The sequence below is a fragment of the Athene noctua genome, chromosome 8, assembly GCF_965140245.1.
Source record: "Athene noctua chromosome 8, bAthNoc1.hap1.1, whole genome shotgun sequence".
Classification (NCBI taxonomy): Eukaryota; Metazoa; Chordata; class Aves; order Strigiformes; family Strigidae; genus Athene; species Athene noctua.
In genome coordinates, this window is record NC_134044.1 from 2,750,742 (window position 1) to 2,769,780 (window position 19,039).

A 19,039-nucleotide genomic window follows, 5' to 3' on the forward strand; every position below is an offset into this window, starting at 1 on the left:
CGGGCCCAGCGCCCCGGGCAGAGGCGGGGCCGGGCGGGCCCTCAGGGGCCGGGCCCGCGGCGGCAGCACCGCCCGCGCCTGCGCCTCCCGCTGCGCGCCGCCGGGGCCGGGCCGGGGCCCGTCGCGGGATGTGGCGGCGGCTGGCCGGGCTGCTGCTGGTCTTCGCGGCCGCCACGGCCGCCCTCTGGCTGCTGTCGGCCCGGCTGAGCGCGGGGCAGGCGCGCAGGTGGGTGCGGGCGCGGCGGGGGCCAGCCGGGCCGGTGCGCCAGATCTCCCCGTCTTTTTCCCCCTCTCCCTCCCCTCAGGCCGCTGCGGTTCCCGTCGGACCTGGAGGAGCTGCGGGAGCTGGCCGAGGCGCTGCGGGACTACGAGCGGCAGCACCGGGGCGCGGCGCTGATCCTCTTCTGCGGCGCCTACCTCTACAAGCAGAGCTTCGCCATCCCCGGCTCCAGCCTCCTGGTACGGCCGCCGGGCGCGGGGGGGCCGGGCCGGGCGGCGGGGCGGGGGCTGGTACCAACACCCCCCCGGAGGGCCCCTTTGCCCCCAGCGCCGGCCTGCGGGGCCAGGGTGCCAGGTCGGCGCCTGGCTGGGCGAGTCACGGCTCTGTGCGGGGAGGCGGACCTGTCCGATGCCCTGGGGAGCCGCCGAGGCTGGAGGCGGCCGGGCGGAGGGGGCACACGCGGGTCCCCGCGGGCTCTCACTCGGTGTCGTGCCCCGGCAGAACGTCCTGGCTGGAGCACTCTTTGGGCCGTGGACTGGGCTGGTGCTGTGTTCGGCCCTGACGTCTGTGGGAGCGACCTTCTGCTACCTGCTCTCGGGCGCGTTCGGGAAGCAGTTCGTTGTCTACTACTTTCCTGATAAAGTGGCTCTGCTGCAGAGAAAGGTAAGCAGCTGTGGCTCTGCAGACACCCAGAATAGCCCCTGGGTGAGGCTGTCTTTTGGGTGGACTTAGTAAAAAAACAAATGTGTGCAGGGGATACATCAAATCCTCATGCAAACCTGAAAGGAGGGTGCAGAGAGGGGGGATGAGTCTCTGGAGCCAAGGAACCAGCACCAGGCCCAGAGGGAATGGCCTCAAGCTGCCCAGGGCAGGGTCAGGCTGGCTCTGAGGAAGGATTTCTGTGCAGAAGGGGCTGTTGGGCGTTGGAATGGGCTGCCCAGGGCAGGGGGGGAGTCCCCATCCCTGAAGGGGTTGGAGAGTCGGGCTGAGCCAGCGCTGAGGGATCTGGTGGAATTGGGAACGGTCAGGCTGAGGTTCATGTTTGGACTGGAGGGGTTCAAGGGCTTTTCCAACCCAGATGATTCTGTGAAATCAGTTAAGGGCCTCTTCTGAGGCAATCTAGGAGCAGACCACTCTCTTGGAAGCAAGCCTGTTTGCAAAGGGGGTGCATGGAAAATCCCAGATCCCAAGGAAATCAGAAGATAATGGATTGATTGGGAAGCCCCAACTGCATCCACTCATCCTGTACTGCTGGAAGTGGTTCTGCTGTTCACCTCCCAATTTTTCATTCAGGTTAGATCCCAGTTTCACCACTTGCATGGAAAGGGCTAGTTCACCCTTAGGCTCCCATGAAGTTGCCACTTTTCATCAGTTCTGGATGTTATGTTGCAGCATGTTAAAAAAAACCCTTATATTCACTGTAGTATTGTGGCTATTCAGATATTACTGCTGTCTGAAGAGCAGAAGCAATTTGGAATGTTTCTTTTGGCAGGTGGAGGAGAACAGGAGCTGCTTATTTTTCTTCTTGTTGTTCCTGAGGCTGTTCCCTATGACACCAAACTGGTTTCTGAATCTCTCAGCTCCCATTTTAAACATCCCTGTGTCCCAGTTCTTCTTCTCCGTTCTCATCGGTAAGGCTGGGGACACTGAGGAGGCAGTGTGACATCGCCTCTCATCACCGAGCCTTGGGCAGTACACTGAGCTGGGGAGGGCAGAGCAGTGGGGTTTGACCTGTGACTGTGCCTCAATTTACCTGTTTGCTTTCCTGCCACCCTTATACTCGGAGGTCTTGGAGTATTTTGCAAATACATGCGCGTCATCAGTGCAGCAAATTTTTGAAACACACCCTGTTCTATGAACGCAGACCCCTGTGTCTGGCCTTGAGCAAGGGAATATTTGAGCTAATTTTACATGGGGGGGTGCTAACAGGCTTTTTTCTGCTCTGATTCTTTCAGGTCTTACACCATATAATTTCATCTGTGTGCAGACAGGAGCCATTCTGTCACAAATTACCTCTTTGGATGCCATTTTCTCCTGGAACACGCTGTTCAAACTGCTTGCAATGGCTGTGGCAGCATTGATACCAGGGACCCTCATCAAGAAATATAGCAAGAAGCACTTGAAGCTGGATGAAGACAAGCATGCTCAGTTCCTCAATGGCAGGAAGAGCTTGTGATGGCCCAGGTGCCCCAGATGTTGGGGGACTGCTTCGCAAAAGCTGCAGGTCTCTGTTCCTGTGGGTTATATTCTGCATGCACTGTGCCACCGTGGACTAGGGACAATTGCAGTTTTTAATGGTTCTTCTCGTCTAAGAGGAGGTGTAAGGTTCTTATTTTTAATGAATGCTTAACTGCGTGTATCTGCACGGAGAGCACTATACAGGGGCTTTGTGACTACTTCAGTTAATTTGCCTGTTTTCTTTAAATCAGCCTGTGCCTGAGTGTGGTGCCAGCTCACTAAAGATGTACTAGCAATGGGGGGAAAAAAAAAATCAGGAGCATTAGCATCCCCTGAGGAAGGCAAATCAGAACCCTTTCTTCCCTCCCAGCTCTTGAACACTGGGGCCAAGCACCACGCTCCCTCCATTCTCCCTACCAGCCCAAGTCACCAGCTTCCCTTGGGCTCCCACACTGCCCACTAAGTCCAGCTTTGTGAGCCCAGCTAGTCTCCAAGATGTGACCGAGGTGGCAGCCAAGAGCTGCTGCCTGCTCTGAGAGCAAGGCGGGCTGGTCCTCTGCTCAGCCACCTCCCCTGGCACCGATGAGTACACAGCCTGTGGAGGTGTGTTGAGCTGCAACAGCAAAAGCTTTGGCTCTTCTTCACCCCCACTCTTAGTAGCAGTGTTTCCCAGCTTTAGCGAGGCCCTACTCCCTCCTCCCCCTGCCCTCTCCAAACCCACAAATTTTTGGCCTAAAATGACACACCAAGCACTTCGGTGCTGTTAGGTGCAGTAGTATAAGTACCAAGTTCAGAGGAAAGTGATGATGTTTCCAGGGTCCCTGCAGTTTCTGTGGGAGAGCTTTCACAGATGTAGAAGACTTTTCATCTGTCATTCAAAACAAAAATCATTCAACAAAATCATTCAGGATTTGGAGCCAGCTCTGCACTGCCTGTATGTATCATTTATATGTCAGAACACGAGATTGCTTCTGAGGTCTGTCAGTGGCTGCGCCTCCTCACAAGGACTAAAGAGGGGGGGGGGGGAAAAAAAAAAAAAAGAGTAGATGGACCTGGCTGGAAGTGGTTTGTCCTTGAAAAGAAGCACCTTTAGACCTGCATGTTTGCTCAAGTGGAACTAGGTTTCCAGCTAAGCAGGTAGGCTCTGTCCCAGTTGCTGGAGAACAGTAGCCCCTGGGGATGATATACTATGCTCCTGGGTTTTTGGTATTTGTACCTCCTTGGTGTACCCTCCATCAGTTTGCCCTCCACTTGGATGATAAAGTAAACTATGGCATGGAAGGGGGCAGATAGGAGACCCTGCAGCACTCAGGAAGCTGACAGTGAACATCATCCATTTTGGCATCATCATATTTTGGCACCATCCCCACCAGCAGGGTTGGAACTGAGTGGGACAGCAAGGTTCCCAGGATGAGAAGTCACAGATTTCATCCCCAGCTCTCACTGCAAAAATCACTCATTTGACAAGAGCAAAACCCAATAACCTGGGTGCTTGGTAGGCTACATGTGTGCAACCAAGCCTCTGCCCTGCTACTTAGAGCTCCCAGTAGTTCCAGTTCAACTGTATTCAGAGACAGGTAACAAGCAGCTGCTCACTAACATCGTGTTAGTTATTAAAAGGCTTCATGATATTATCCCAAAGTACATGAGAAACCCTTCCCAGATCACCAGACCAGCCTGAGAAGCATTGAAGTACACTGGCTTTTTATTCCATGCATTGTTTGCTTTGATAGTCATTCTTGTTTCCATCACTGTACACTGTTCAATACAAAAAAAATCAAGTTTGTATCAGGAATCCGCAGAGCAGGGAGGAGAGATGAACACTACTGGACAGGGCCAAGATGAAATGGTTACTTAACACGACAGTGGGGACGGCAACATTCAGCTCTGGGAGAAAATCTAGGCTAGTGTTCAGGAGCGGTCAGCAGCCATGAGAACTGGATCAGGGTAGTCAGGATGCTGAAAAGGGAACCCACGGTTTACTTCTGTCCTGCAAATGCGGTGTCACTGCGAGGAGGAAGCGGGCTGATTTATGCCTCTCAGCCCCTTACCCTGCTAGGAGAGAAAGTACGAGGAGCTGCAGCAGAGGCGCCCGACAGCAACATGGAGATCACATCTGTGTGCAGTCCTGGATGGGTTTCACTAAGGAGAGTGATTCTGTCACCCCCTGCAGAACTGACGGGAATGTGGGGGGGCTGCTGAGCCACCCCTGCCCGCAAAGAGCTGGGGGCACAAGATGTGTGTGCAGGGGAGGTGGGATTACATCTCCACAGGTACAGGGTTACGCGTTTCGGCAAGGGGGGGCAGCCCTAGTGGCAGTCCCAGAGGGACACTGCATAGTAGGCAGCAGTTAGGAGGAGCGACACTGGACTGCTACAGGGTGATGATCCGGGCGTGGAAAGAAACTAGAGCTAAGTGTGGCAGCCGGCAGCCTGAAGGGTTCAGCTCCACTTTTCCAGGCTGCAGAATGGGCCAGCATGTCCTGGGGCAAGGATGGGGAGGAATCAGCACACACCTGGGGTCCCAAAAGCCCACACATCAAAGTGCAGGCCCAAATGAGCTTCATCACACAGTGGAGGAGCTCCAAGCAAAGACTACCAAACCCCTTGGAGATCTTTTTGTTAGGGACTGCAATCATCGCAGACTGAAGTCTCTGCACGGAGACTCTGACAGGCCTGAGCCAGAGGCAGCTCTGCTTTGGGCCTGTTGCTGTGGGGCTGTTCTAGGAGACCAGTGCTGCCCACAGGCAGCGGGCACTGCAGGGCCGAGCACTGGGTTGGCATCGCGCTGCCCACAGGCAGTGAGCAGCCCTGCCTGGGGGAGCTCAGGGAGCCTGCCAGATCTGAGCAGCAGAGTCTCCAGGGGCATAAGGCCTGGCACCCTCTGCTGCGGAGGACATTTGGCAGTAGTTCTCAACCTCTCTTTATGCAGTAGTTTGGTCTTCCTCTTTGTGTGCGTATGTTAGACACACAGAGTTCTCCACTGCTCAGTGCCTGCACGCCGGCCTCCAGCCTCCTGAGTCACCATCTGCGCCATCTCTGCCACACCAAAACCCCTCTCACACCACGACAGCAAAGCCGTCTCTGGCCCTGCCACCTCCTCCTGCTGCTGGCTGAGAGACAGAGAACATCTAGGGGGACAAATGAGGGATGGGAAGAGAGAAGAAACAAGACACAAGCCAGGAAAGAGCTTCACTCCCTGTGGCATTTTGCCTCTACCCAGAGCTGAGTGTTGCTGCTGCAGGCAGGGGTGAGCTGGTCGCTCCCTCTCCAGCAGCCTGTTTGGTCCTGCATGGGTGATCCACCATGTGGATCCACTGCTGGCCATCCCTGATCTCGTACCCGCTGCCCGCAGCAATTGCCCTCCTCTCCACTTGTCCTTTTGGATGCTCTTGCCAGGGGATCTTGTGACAGTTACGCACTCTGTGATCAATCCAAAAGCCACTCGCTCCCCGATCTCCATTCCCCACCAGCTCAGGGGCTGCCAACTCTACCGGCAACGTGAGCAAACTGCAGCATTGACCACGAGGAATATCACAGGGCCCATGGGGCTGACTGCATCCATCCCTCTCGGACCAGCCTTGACAGGTTCTCTGCCCAGGTATAACAGCATCCTTGGAAACCACGAGAGGCAGCAGCTACTGACAGCTGCTGAGACCAGCTCTGCTCCCATCCCCCCCAGCGACCAGGGAGAAGGTAACATCACACAAACAGATTACAATTGTGCTAGCGGTGAAGCCAACCTTCTGATCTACAGAAATGATAATAAATAATAAAATAACATCATAACTTAAGATCTGTGTGTAGTCCAGCTACAAAAATTTTAAAATATGGGATAATTTAACTCATACAATACTGCTCTCTGTATAAGTAAGACATTTTCCTTCATTTTGCCATGAGGCTATAAATTACCACAGTTAAATTCAAACCAATATTTTAACATAAAATGTAAACAAACAAAGCAACAGAAGTACCTGTCCATGGTCCATACCTGCCGTTCATCTCAGGCTGATGTGCCAGTCTGCAGAGCAGCCCCCAGCAGTGCCACACACACGTGGCACAGCTGTGCCAGCCAGCACACTAGGAAGGGCAGAGCCAAAGCTCTTGCAGGGAACGTCAACTGGGGGGGGGCGGGAAACGTGCTCTATCGTTTTGTTCTCTTTAAATATTGATTTAGAAGAGTAGTGTTTGAAGGGAAGGCACTATGAGTTCTATCAGAAAACAAATTTTTCTCATCTGCCAATGCCTCGGCCTGTCGCATACCAGTACTATCCTCACTTTCACCTGCAGAGTTTCAGCTTGAAGAAGAAACAAAGGCCTCAGGGTACACCCGAGACACAGCTGTGCCACAGACACCATCAAGATTCCCTGTGCAACCTGTTTTGCACAAAGCCTGACATGAAGGGCAGGCAGCTGTTAATGCTTTCAAGAATGTACAGTGAATAAGGAGACAGAGCAGGGCCAATGCTCTTCTCTAGGCCAGTGATTCCCAGTCTTCCCCCTCAACACACAGCTCTCTGCTGGTTATCGATGCTGTTGTAGGTGAGAGACTGCTTCTCCAAGTCCAGTACAGGCATGTCCAGTTTCCTCCCCAGAAGAGTGCTCAGGCTCTACAGAATGTGCTTTCCACGGTTTGCAAGTTCTTGCTTTTCCAACACTGCTTTGATTGATTTCTTTGACTGACTGAAACAGACAGGAGGTAAGAGGAGGAAGTAAACTGGGAAATGGCACGCTGCATCTGAAAGAGGCTTCCCTGCTCGACTGGAGATCAACACTGCCAGAGTAAAGCAAGGACGATGTTAAGAAGTGCTCTTATACCAATTCTTGAGGACGAGGTTAGAATACATTTGCAGGATCTCACAACAAAATGCTGATTAAAAAAAAGAAACTAAAAATCCTTAAAATGAAACCCACTAGTACATTCCTGGGGATGTATTGACTCAGAAGACCCTGGATGTTAGCACCTCGGTACCAATTTTCTCCAGGAACACGTCCACCTTCTGATTAAAAATGACCCAGCTGGTTATACTGAATACGCTTTGTTCACAGGTTACCCTATAGTAAGGTCTTTTTATGCTTACTCATTTGATAAGACTGAGTGGTTTAGTTTTCTTGATCTGTTCTCCAATCTTCAGGGCCACAAGGCCTGGTCCCCTGTGAAAGCAGCAAGAGAATCCCCCTGCGTCTGTACACAAAGTTGTCCAGGCAGGACTCCCAGGATGTTTCTCCGTAATGTGCTTGCTTTCTGAATTATTTTTTGCAACAAGTCTGTGTGTCTATAAATACAATCCACTCTTTACAGTAAAAAGTGTTAAAATGTCAAAAAAATAAATATCCATGTTACAGTAACTAGATTATTCAATAAAATACATCCCTGCCATTCTTGATTGAAATGCTCAAAGAGAATTAATTTCATTTGGACATTTTCCAGAGATTCGGGTTATTGCAAATCACTCCTGGGGTGGGAAGGAGAAGCATCTTCTCTTCCTGTAAAGTGTGATGAAGGGGAATGAAGTGGAATCTCAGGGAAATCAAAATGCCAGTATCAGAAAGCTTTGGGGAGATCTGTATTACCAAGTAGCAGAGCTGCAGGGCTTATTGGTCCTGACTGTGGCATCAGAACACTCCCCTTCAGAAGAGTCACAGTCTGATTCTCCAAACTGTGCTGGGTTCTGCAAAGCAAAAGGAAAGGGGAAGACTTGAGCAACATTTCTGCACTGCAGGATCAACCACACCATCCAAAACTGTAACAGCAGACAGGCAAAGGTCACCACCAGCAGAGGAGATTGGCAGGACACAGGAGATAGACAACAGCACACAACCACCCTGCCAAAGGCCACTTGTCTCCCCTCAACGAGGGGACAGAAGAAAGATATCAGGTCAGAGCACTACCAAACACTTGAAAGACAGTAAAAGGAAGAAAATCATTCTAGAAAGGCTGCTGAGGATAAGTTTGAGGCAGACAGTTTATATCCATTCCATTTCATTATCTACTTTACATGCTATTTTTTATCCCACTTAATGCAAATGAAAATCCGATGGCCTCCCAATATCACACTCATCTTGACCAGCAAATTACGGTCAGTTTTCTTTGTGCTGCTTTGCTTCACCTACTCATCTGGCCAAGTATGAGAAAGACTGGTGATTTAAGCAGTTGCTTTGCTGTAGTACATCTACCACAGCACTTCCTAAGGCAGTATACAACTTGCTGCCCCTTGGACTCCTTTTTGTAACATTTATTTATTTATTTTTACTCAGCAGAAGGAAGAGGGGATAACTCAACTTACAACTCACCTCACAGCTGTGTTCATCTGCACAAAGTTTGCCCAGAGACATCTGAGTCTTGACTCTCCGCACAGCACACTCCTTGTCTGAAAGCCCATCAGACTGGGTGGAGATTTCAATAGGAATCTCTGGAGTCTGGGACAACATGTCCTCCAGCTTCTCAGCCAGCTCATCTTCCAGCTTTGTGGCCAGCTCATCCGGGCTGTTCGAATGATCGCTTGTGTTCCCTTCCTCTCCGTCTGACACAGAAAAGTTCTCCGAGCTGAAGGTTGAGTAGGACTGGCAGCTACTAATGCAGCGGTGAGGTCTGCAAACCAGGAGAGTAGTTCAGCTTGTATCACAGTGCCTCTGACTGCAGAGGAAAAGCAATTTCCTGGGTGCTCTGTGTGGGTGCTCCGCTAATACCTGGCCCTGACAGACCCCACTCCCGGTGCCCACTCAGCCCTGGGTGAGCCTGTCCCCAGGAGCCCACTGCCAGCAAGAAAAGTTACAGCTTCTCAGCAGGCAGGTTTCTGCACACGCTCTCACTGCACAAAGAACGAGCTGGTGAGCTCATTCAAACAATTCAAACACAGGGAATGCTGTTTCTGACATGTAGCATGTCTTTCAAGATATATATCACAATCAAACCCCTCAACATTAGTAGTGCAGTGAATGCAGACTGGCTGCTACAGGCTTACAAGGATTTCCCTGGTTTCCTTTCTGAAGTACGCAGTGCAGAAAGCAGATTTTTTGCTTTTAACTGGCATCTTCAGCACAAGAAGAGGGCTCACCCGCTGTAACAGGCAGCCCCGGCCACTCAGTCCTGTTCTCCCCAGCAGATATGGCTCAGGCACAGTGCATGCAATACTGTCTGGTTGCTTCTCCACACTGGGCCAAGGGCTTGATCCTTCAAAAAAATGTCTTTGAGCAAAACATGTCCTATCTCTAGAAAAGGCATCAACTCGCCAAGAGCCTCTTCCCACCCTAAGAACACATCTCCAGCTGAGTCATAACTGATCTGCAAGGCTGGCAGCAACAGCTCTGCAAAGCATTGGGCTGCCTTTCACATCTTGGAGCTATGGAAATCTACCACCTTTTGAATAATTTAGTTCAAGATCTGCATCTTAAAATTAATCTCTTCTTATTTGGTCTTGTCTGCTACACGCTCATATTAGCTGATCTGCCCTGGAGCGTATTTTTCTTTAGCAGTCTTTTGTCCTAAAAAAAGGCTGTACAGTAGGGTTCAAGCTAATTCAGCTGGGAATATCTGCATCACCTGGCAGCAGTCCCAACAGCCAAGCTAGAATGTAGGTATGTGTGCTCAAAAAATAAGCTCACAGTTACCTGAACGTGGAAACTGCCTCATTCCAGGATTCAACAGTAATGGTACAACATATCAATTGACTGAACACACCAGGAGACCCACAACAGGTCATCACACTGAATTCAGGAAAGGCAATTTTTCTTCCAAGTTAGTAAAACACAGAAGCAGCAACAATCACAGAAGAACCGTATGAGTCAGAAAACTCATCTAGCCCAGCGTTTTGTCTCCACCCCTAGGCAGGAAGAAATAATCTGGGAGAAGTATGAGAACAGGGTGTGCAGACAGAGCCTACTTTCTCCTGGCGTATCTTCCTGGTTTGTACCAGTCAGCAAATCAGACTTCCAAGCTGAAGATCAACCCTGGATGACAGTGTTTAGCAGCCACCAATGGATCTATACTCCATAAATTTCACACTTATGACTCGTTTATGTTTTGATTTCCACAGCATACCTTGGCAATGAGCTCCACATCTGAAAACGTTTTGGATGGAAAAAGCACTTCCTTTTGTTCATTTTAAACCCCCTGTTTGCTTCTCTAGGTGTCCCTAACATGAATGTGAGGAATCGTTCCTTGTCTATTTTCTCCATATAAATTACAATTTCATGCACCTGCAGTATCGCCTCTCTTCCTGCTAGACAAACATTTCTCATGAATTTAATCTCTTCTTCTATGGAAACCATTTCTAACCATTCTTGTCACACTTCTAAGTACCTTTTCAAATTTTGCCACGGTCTTTAAGCTGGGGCAATGAAGATTGCATTTAGGATTCAAGCTGCAGGTGTGCCATGAATGTATACAGCAGACGACAAGCTTTTATTTTCTTCTCTACCCCTTTCCTAACAGCCTTTAACCTATTTGCCCACTGGATCACTTCTGCACTTCAAGCAGCTGCTTTCATAAAGCTATGGCACCAATTCCATGTTCTCTTTCCTGAGCACAGGACTGTAAAGCCCGCTGTTACACAGGCTGAGGTAGGAATGCCCCCTCAAGTCTTATTTTACAGGCGACACCATCCAATTTGATCTGCCTTGTTGTCCCCTAGCTCTTCAGTCCTATTTGAATTCAACTACAAAGGTGCTGGAGTCTGCTCCGCTGCAGCAACGGTTAATTAATAACATTTGAAAGAGACCACAAAGGGTCCCAACATCCAACAAGTCTGATTCTGGTGAAACAGAGGCAGCAGCTTATTTTTATAGCCTGAATAACATTATCAAGTGTGATCAAGTTGTGCTACAAACAGCCTGCAGAAGAAAAGCTATGCTAGAGATAACAGCTCAGAACAGGCTGAAAACAGTGAGTGAACATGAGGGATCAACCAACAGGGGATGGGACACACTGAATGTGATTCTGTTCTTTTGTCAGCACCTTCCACAGTTTCAATGTTGCCGTGCAGCTGCTATGACTCCTCCTGAGTTTTGTCCCACCAAAGAGAGATTAGAGTGAATTCACCTTTTACCTTTGTCTACGAGGAAACTCCACTTCACTGTCTACTTCGCCCTCTTCCTCTTCTGAAGAGTCATCACCACTCTGGCAGAAAACAAGGACAAGAACAGCGTCACATTTATGAAAGAACAAACATGCAATCACATGGTTGCCCCTTGGTCCTCCAAGACAAAGTCACCATGTCAACGGGTTGCAACAATCTAGACAAGAAAATAACCTGCATATCAGTGAAAACTGACTCAGACTTCTTACCAGGAGATTATTTCAGGGAGTCTTAATGCTGCCATTTCTGAATTTGGAGCAATTGACTTTGAAATGCCCTGGACTACTTTAGCAGGCACTGAGTACATAATGTTCTGGATTTTTACAGAAGCAAATCAAGTAATTAGTATTATACTGAGATCCACATAAATTATTGAGCTGATCTGGCATTCTTGACTTTATGACTTCGGCTCTCTTCTGCATGAGTCCGTCACAGAGCAGGATGGGGGATGATGACACAGCCTTTGCTGGTGGGTTTCACCAACTAGGAAACCTTGAGTTTTGTTCCATTCTCTACCTCAGTGAGCACAGAACCTTTTATTCTCCTTTTCCTATCCAAATCCACTTCCTGCACTCTTTATATTTACAGCCTCCTTCTATCCTATTCAACCTGCCAGCCCTCATTCGGAGTCAGCCTCTATCTCATCCCATCCCCCTGTAATATGAGGTCCTCCTCCCTTCATTCTGGGCCCAAACCACACTCTTGGTCTGGTATTCATCTTCTTTCCCTTCACTTTTCCATCCAGGCCCAGATTTACTGCTCTTTGAACTCCACTCATACGGATTGCTACTTGTCTCATCACCTGGATGAAATCAGGAGGAATGAAGAACTGTTTCTGTACAACTGTACCATAACACCTTTTTGACTCCTGAAAAATCTCCACAAAATACATGAGAAGTATTACATTCAGTCAAGGTGGACAGTTTCTGACAGGTGCAGCAAAAGGCATGTCCGCAATCACGGCAAATGTTGAATTGCTGTTCCGAGGTGCAGCAGCGTTCATTTCTCAATGAAACTTTTACATTATATTTAACATCGCCCAAAGAATGCATTTCTCCCTTCCATTGTTTTGAGAAAGGCTTAAAAATATTTTGAGCCTGTTTCAACAACAGAAATTCAGTAGGCCAAGTTTCAGCTCAAACAAAAAATGGCTAAATTGAAAGTAACAGAACTAAGCCCTATCAAAGCCACATTTGACAACCTTTGTTATCAGCAGTATGCTCCAACATGCCTACAGCACTTCTCAATAAAAGTGACTTTAAAAGTGTCTCCAGATCACAAGGCAAAGTTAAGATAGGCATGATTTCTTTAAGATAAAGTTGTACATGTAACTCTACCGCTACGCACGTGGGAAACTTATCCAGACACTAGCCTACGCTACACACCTTTTGGTGGAGAGGGAAAAGAGGAACAAGCTTTGTGGTTTTCTCAAATCACTGTGCTTTGTCCTTACCTTTTGAAGGGGTCTCGCTTTGCAAGGTAGCACTGAGGAAGCCATGTGCTGGGGAGTGCCTAGTGCAGACGCTGACTTACAGTTGCTGAAGCCCTCCTCCTCCATCTTCTCAATGAACTGCGCATTTTCGTATAGGGAAACAGATGTTGGTGACTGAGAACGGCTCATCCCCGTTTCAACAGATGACATCTGTACCTGACCACTGTCCTCCTCCCTGCACTGAAGACAGGAATTATATGGATCTGTTTTGCAACACTCCCAATGATCAGCTTTGCCTTCTTTGCTCTCCAGATTCCTTCGGCAGTCTGCTTCCATGGCAGCGGAGATGAGATCGGGGCTGGAACCAGACATCCGCCTTTGCGCGTGGTTGCTGAGAGGGCTCCGCAGCGCTGCTGCAGGGCCAAAGTACCGTAAGTTGTTTGCGCAGTTGGCAATATCTTGTCCGTGGGCATGAAGCCGTGAGTGATGGCCATGGGGATGGCTGTGGCCAGGTTGGTGCGGTAGGCCGGGGTGATGAGAATTATGATGAGGTGGAGGTGGGGGTGCATCATCTTGCACTGGCTGGTTTTTCAAGATCCCTGCAAAATCATTGTAGCTGCCTTTGCTGTTCCCTCGGCGGTGACGTGGCTTACTGCGGTAGCGGCTTTTGCCACTCAGTGTTGACATTTTGGGACTCCCTGAGACTGGTGAGCCATTGGATGCTGCTTCTGTGCTGGGTATGCCCTCTGACTTCAGTAGATCTGGCCTGAAAGACAGTCAGGAGAAGTTCCACATTAAACCACAAACTAAGAAATTACACTGGCTTGGAGCCAGGATGAAGAGGCAGCTGTAGCCATAAGTACACTCTGCTTTCTAAAATCTACAGGCTTCCCTCCCCCCTTCAGCTGTTTAACTTCTGCATTTAGTTTCCTTTGATCATCTCCACTCAATGTCCTTTCTATTCAGCCCATCATGCTCTACACTCCTTTCTTGCTGCTTTTTCCAAAATCTGCCACATGCTTTCTTTTTTCCACTCTTATTTTGATGTTCTGCTCCCAAAATAGCTTCTTCCTAAGACCTTGGTGTAGGGCATGTCTCTTACTATGCGCATATACAATACTCAGCACAATAGGGTCCCAATCTGCTGATGGTTATCAGCCTGCTCATTTCAGAAGCACATGTGGATATTAATTCAGAAGTGATTATTCACTGTTAATCAGGAGTCTAACTCCTGGAAATCCCAGAAAAAGGAAGAATAAAATAGACAGCTCCTCTGAAAAAAAAAAAAAAAAAAGAAAATCTCACTTTTTGAAAGTCATGCAGAAGAGAAATAGCTGAAAGGACAGCATGAATTCCCAAATCTCAAATCCCAATTTTAATTCCTCAACAATTAATCCATGCTCCCTGAGGACTGGCTGATTTCCACAGTCCCTGACCCTGCTTACTACCATTCACGTCAAGGATGATCTAACTACTCTCTGCTTGGACAGTTTGGAATTTGACACACACATTACATACCTCCTGGCAAAGCACCATAATCTGTGAAAAAAAGTCATATGGACCAAATGGTTCCAGAGAGCTGCCCAGGTAGAAGGGATGGCAGGATTCATCCCTTTTACCTCAAGATAATTAAACAACCGGGGTTCTGAGGATCAGATCAGGCCCAAGAGTGAACACCGCTTTGGCTTGTGCTGTGTTGTCATCAGACTCAAAGGTAAGTAAGCTGCCTGCTCATCTCAGTGGGGACCTACTGCTGGTTCCTGGCACAGAACTACGTTGTTACTTCTTACCGTTTAGTCTGGCTGCCCGGTTTATGGGAGACCCCTTTCCTCTTCATCAGCTTCTCCACTGTATTGGGGTGGATTATTGGTCTGACTGGGTGGCGTTTGTAAGTCCCAGGGTATTTCTTTTCCACTGCTTGTTCCCTCCTGAAACATTGGGGAAGAAAAAAACCCCAAACAGATCAATTCTCTCTTCATCCAACTGCAGCTCTTGCTGGACAGAAACACAGCTCTGCTGTGAGCACACGGCGTGCCTGTTTCTCAGCTCTGGCTGGGTGCAACACAACATGCTGTTCTGGGAAAGGACATAGTCATTTTCTAAATTCTCTCTGCAGAGATCAGGCAGTTGGAACAGGGCCCTGGTGCACAGTCCAGAAACAGCAATGATTTTCTCTTTACAAAGGGGCCAAAGGATGCCAACACCAAATGGGAAAGGTGCCTTTCTCCCAGTTAGTAAACACTGGGTAAAGATACGTGCACTGAGTGGTCTGCAGTAATCTACTCTTAAGGGGCCTCTCTCTGCTTGCCAACTCTTTCTTTACCCTGGAAGTTTGTCAGGGGACACTAAATCTACAATTACCACTACGCAGTTTAGAAATGAAGCACTGGGGCTTTTTTTCCTTCTGTATGCATATTGCCACATGCATGGCATGCCATTATGCCCAGAGATACATACTTTATGAGCTCCTTCTCACGGACCTCCAGCTGCAGCATAATAGCACTGAGCTCCATGTATAAGTTATTGGCTCGCTCTAGCTTCCTCTCATAGTGTTCACGGATATCCAATGCATGTCTGAAAAACAGAAGTGTTGTTATTCCACAGTCTAACGTCCATGGACCAAGAGAGGAGAATAAGGAGAAGTACAGGTGCTTTAGGAAAAGGCCTTCTAAAAGTCAGCTGTATTGCGCTGAACCCAAGATAGAGCTTACAGCGAATGATGACTAAGAGCTTGATACAGCAATGAATTATGATATGATTTAGAAAGCATTTAACAGCCTTGGAAGAGTGGCAACACTTCTCACAAGAGAAGCTGCAAATGCCTCAAATACATCCACAAGACCTTTTGGCCAAGCCCCGATCACCCTGTTTGCACAGAGAAGGGGCTAAGTCAGCTTCTAAAGAAAGAAGCAGCCATCTGTTTATATTTCATAAAAAGCAATATGCCCCTACAGATACAGTATAGTTGCAGAAGACGTCTTGAACCACAGCTGAAAGATGTGACCATCAAAAACTCCCTAGGGCTAGGGAACACTGATCAACAACTAGGTTTCCTTTGGTTTCTCAGGTTTGACATAGAACTGCTACTTGCTATTTTATGTTTCTCTATCATAACTATATTTGCAAAATTGTATCAAAGAAAATAACACTTTCCTTTCTTAAGTAAACATTCTGCTTTCATTTTTAGGTTGGTCTAATGTTCAAAATTCATTTCAGTGTGTTGACACTGTGTTCACTCCCAGTGGGCTGGGAGTGTGTTCACTTCTCTGGAAATAACTAATTTAAAGAAAGTATCAGGACAGAGAAAGCTCACAGCAAACTGCAAGATGCATTTTCCACTGAGATGGACGTACCTGCTTCAGTGCTATTATAACAGACACCAAAACTCAAGCAGAAACATTCCCTGGTAAACACACAAGCCTTTGACCCTCTAGCCTGGAACAAACCGTTCAGACTGCCCGAGAGCAGGGACAGGCTCCACTGTTTCTCTCTGTCACTTTCCCTGAGCCAAGCGGTGCTCAAGGCCTAGGGCATGCCTGTGGGAACTTCAATTTCTGGACTCACAAGGAATTTAGGCTGCCTGAATTTATACCACCAGGAATACTGAGTCCCCAGTACAAGAGGAGCATGAAAACAGTCAGGGGCTGGAGCACATGCCCTGTGAAGAGAAGCTGAGGGCGCTGGACTCATGCAGCTGGAGAAGGCTGGATGGGAAAAGTGAGCAGTAAACATAAAAGACTGTTAACAGACCTCAGCTCTTCTCTCCGACGACGAATCAATTCTTCATCTAGCCGGTGGATACAAGTTCCTTCACTTTTAATTTTCTCAAAATGTTTCTTCACTTCTTCTCTCCATTCAGCCTAGGGAAGCAACTCACTTTCAGGTATTTACAAAGCATTGGAATCCCTGGTTGCACCAAAGAAAAACTCTTGGGCAATATTCTTTGTGTCTGCAGAAATTTACAGGTTTGGGTTGAAAACATGTTTGTTAGCTGAATTATTCTGGGTAACAACATTGCAGCATGTTTAGTTTCTGCACTTTCAAAAGGTATTTCCAATTTTGTGTTCCAATTACATCAATTAAAACATATCTGCATTTTCTTTTAAAATGTTTTTTAAAAATCCTAACAGTCTTTTCATCTTAAGGCAACATTTTCTTCCCTTTTGGCATTTAGAGTAAACAGAAAGGCTTATGATTTGGAAATCTATATTCATGACAGTGATGACTGTCACTAACTATACTTGCCCCTTGAAGTCCTGATTCTTTCAGCTGTAATAAACACACCCACTTCCTCACACCCCAACACTGTATAGATCCTCTATACTGGAGGCAAGGTTTCATTCTCATGCCCTCCTGGGGAGCAGACAATAGCTCACTGGGTAGGACTGAGAGGAATCTCTAAGAACATACTTTTAGATCTTCCCTGAAAGTCCCAGAGTCCCTTTACTGCCCTGTAACAGCTCTTTGTCCCACTAGCTGCCCTGCTCATCTTTACTATAAATGCAATGGTTCTGCTCCCAACAGTCTCGTGGTTTCCAGAACAACAGGACTGGGAGAACAGCTGGAAGCAGAACAGCTGATGTCAGCAGTCCCAGGGAGAAGTGAACAAGACAACGCTGAGTTTCTGACTAAAGTCAGCAGATGTCTCAGTTTGTGAAAGCTTGGGTAAAAGATTTTTAAATACCTATTAGCTTGTTTCTCCTCAGGAATAAAACTGAAATCATGGATCTGGACTTCTGCTGTACTTGATGCAACCTCCAAAATCAGATCCTTGGAGCTAAACTCTAGTACTCATGGGCTACAGTCACTCTCCAGTTACCTGTGATTTGAAATAGGTTTCCTGAGGAGTAGCCAGTACATCAGCAGATGCGATATCCAGGTGCATCAGTGTCTGCCGGAAGGAGGGACGATTCCGGGGCTTGCTCTGCCTGGAGCAAAACAGACAAATACCCAAGCATGAGGTGAGGTTAACATTGCTAGTTCCTCCTACCCTTCTGAAAGGGTTTCTCATGAGAACATACTCTCTGAATTGTGTAGCTGACAGATTAGAGCAAAGGAGATTTTCTGGTTTTCTCTTTTGCTGAATATGAGTTTATTATGCTAGAGTTGTTTTGTATTCAGTTTTTGGTTTGTGATGATCAATTCTGAAGAAACAAAAAGAGATGAAAAACATTTAAAATAGGAAAATGTGATTACAAAGTGAAAGATGGGATAAAACTGAAACTGCTCCTAACTTGTTTGTAACTCCTAACTTGTTCATTATCCTGTTAATTTCCAAATTTTATAATGGGAATACGCAATCTAGTAGAAAGTATAATTCACATTCAACAAAACGGCGTGTCTATAAACACCAAAGATATCTAAATTGCCATACAGTATATGCCTGAGCCTACACTGTACTGTAACGCACTGAACATCTCTAAGATCACATTCAAGTACAAACCCATTTGTATCTTTGAGAAAAAGACCAGCACTCAAGCTTCAGGAGCGACCCCACCAGACTTAGTGCACGGATTCAGTGCTCAGGACGAGAAACAGTTTTTCTGCGGCCACCTCTCCCCTAGAAACCACCCACTTCCACTAGGTGGGGATACAAGCGCGTGTACTTGCTGCGCAGAGCCGCACAAACCGCTCCTGCCTCTCGCAGCCCCGCGCAGCAGCAGCAGCACAGCCAGGCAGAGCACATCCCAGCACAGACACTGCAACAGCACGACGTGCTGCAGAGCTCAGGCTCAGGGGGGTAAACAGCCACTTGAGAAGATCTGTAGGTGCTCTGGCCTGTTCTTCCCTTTGTGCCATGGAGAGGATGGCTGGGAAAACTCATGAGGTGGGAAAATACCGGAACACTATTTACACGCGGTGCCAAAATGCGATTACAAAGACAAAGCATTAACCCAAGACAAAGAATTTAAACTCTAATCTGGCGTGTGGAGGAAACTGAAAGCATTTTCCATATCTATATACCCATAAAATCCTGTTCTCACACAGAAAGCTCGATTTCTCTTTGTCCAGCTCAAAAGCCAGTCACAACTGGTTTCAGAGTAAAAAATTATTTCCTTTCACTCTGGGGCCAGCCTCAAGAAATTTTACACCTATCTTTCTCCCAGCTCTTTTTCTCTTCACACAGATCTAC

At 47.8% G+C, this 19,039-nt stretch overlaps 2 protein-coding genes across 3 annotated transcripts in view; one reads left to right on the forward strand and one right to left on the reverse strand.

The window, feature by feature from the left end:
* The first annotated feature begins 94 nt into the window (after positions 1 to 94).
* TMEM41A (transmembrane protein 41A) lies at positions 95 to 2,616 on the forward strand. Of its 2 annotated transcripts, XM_074912791.1 has the most exons (5): positions 95 to 226; positions 306 to 459; positions 722 to 883; positions 1,713 to 1,851; positions 2,176 to 2,616. In XM_074912791.1, exons 1-5 carry the CDS (start codon positions 129 to 131, stop codon positions 2,394 to 2,396), a joined length of 774 nt encoding a protein of 257 aa, XP_074768892.1. In that variant the 5' UTR covers positions 95 to 128; the 3' UTR covers positions 2,397 to 2,616. The 2 variants fall into 2 exon arrangements, with proteins under 2 accessions (XP_074768892.1, XP_074768893.1); XM_074912792.1 differs by lacking the exon at positions 1,713 to 1,851.
* A 137-nt stretch (positions 2,617 to 2,753) lies between these two features.
* MAP3K13 (mitogen-activated protein kinase kinase kinase 13) overlaps positions 2,754 to 19,039 on the reverse strand; it is an 81,915-nt gene continuing 65,629 nt past the window's right edge. Inside the window, exons 10-17 of the mRNA XM_074912790.1 lie at positions 17,726 to 17,834; positions 16,657 to 16,766; positions 15,364 to 15,480; positions 14,697 to 14,834; positions 12,928 to 13,672; positions 11,445 to 11,515; positions 8,692 to 8,989; positions 2,754 to 8,069 (exon numbers count right to left, since the gene is read on the reverse strand). Of these exons, the coding sequence (XP_074768891.1) occupies positions 7,968 to 8,069; positions 8,692 to 8,989; positions 11,445 to 11,515; positions 12,928 to 13,672; positions 14,697 to 14,834; positions 15,364 to 15,480; positions 16,657 to 16,766; positions 17,726 to 17,834 (1,690 nt within the window). The 3' untranslated portion in view covers positions 2,754 to 7,967. The remainder of the gene's footprint in view (positions 8,070 to 8,691; positions 8,990 to 11,444; positions 11,516 to 12,927; positions 13,673 to 14,696; positions 14,835 to 15,363; positions 15,481 to 16,656; positions 16,767 to 17,725; positions 17,835 to 19,039) is intronic.

What these genes read in the sequence shown, in the direction of transcription:
- TMEM41A (XM_074912791.1), top strand. Translation starts at nt 129, where the DNA reads ATGTGGCGGCGGCTGGCCGGGCTGCTGCTGGTCTTCGCGGCCGCCACG. An exon ending in AGCGCGGGGCAGGCGCGCAG is followed by an intron (nt 227 to 305) that starts GTGGGTGCGGGC and finishes CCCTCCCCTCAG; the next exon opens with GCCGCTGCGGTTCCCGTCGG. An exon ending in TCCCCGGCTCCAGCCTCCTG is followed by an intron (nt 460 to 721) that starts GTACGGCCGCCG and finishes GTGCCCCGGCAG; the next exon opens with AACGTCCTGGCTGGAGCACT.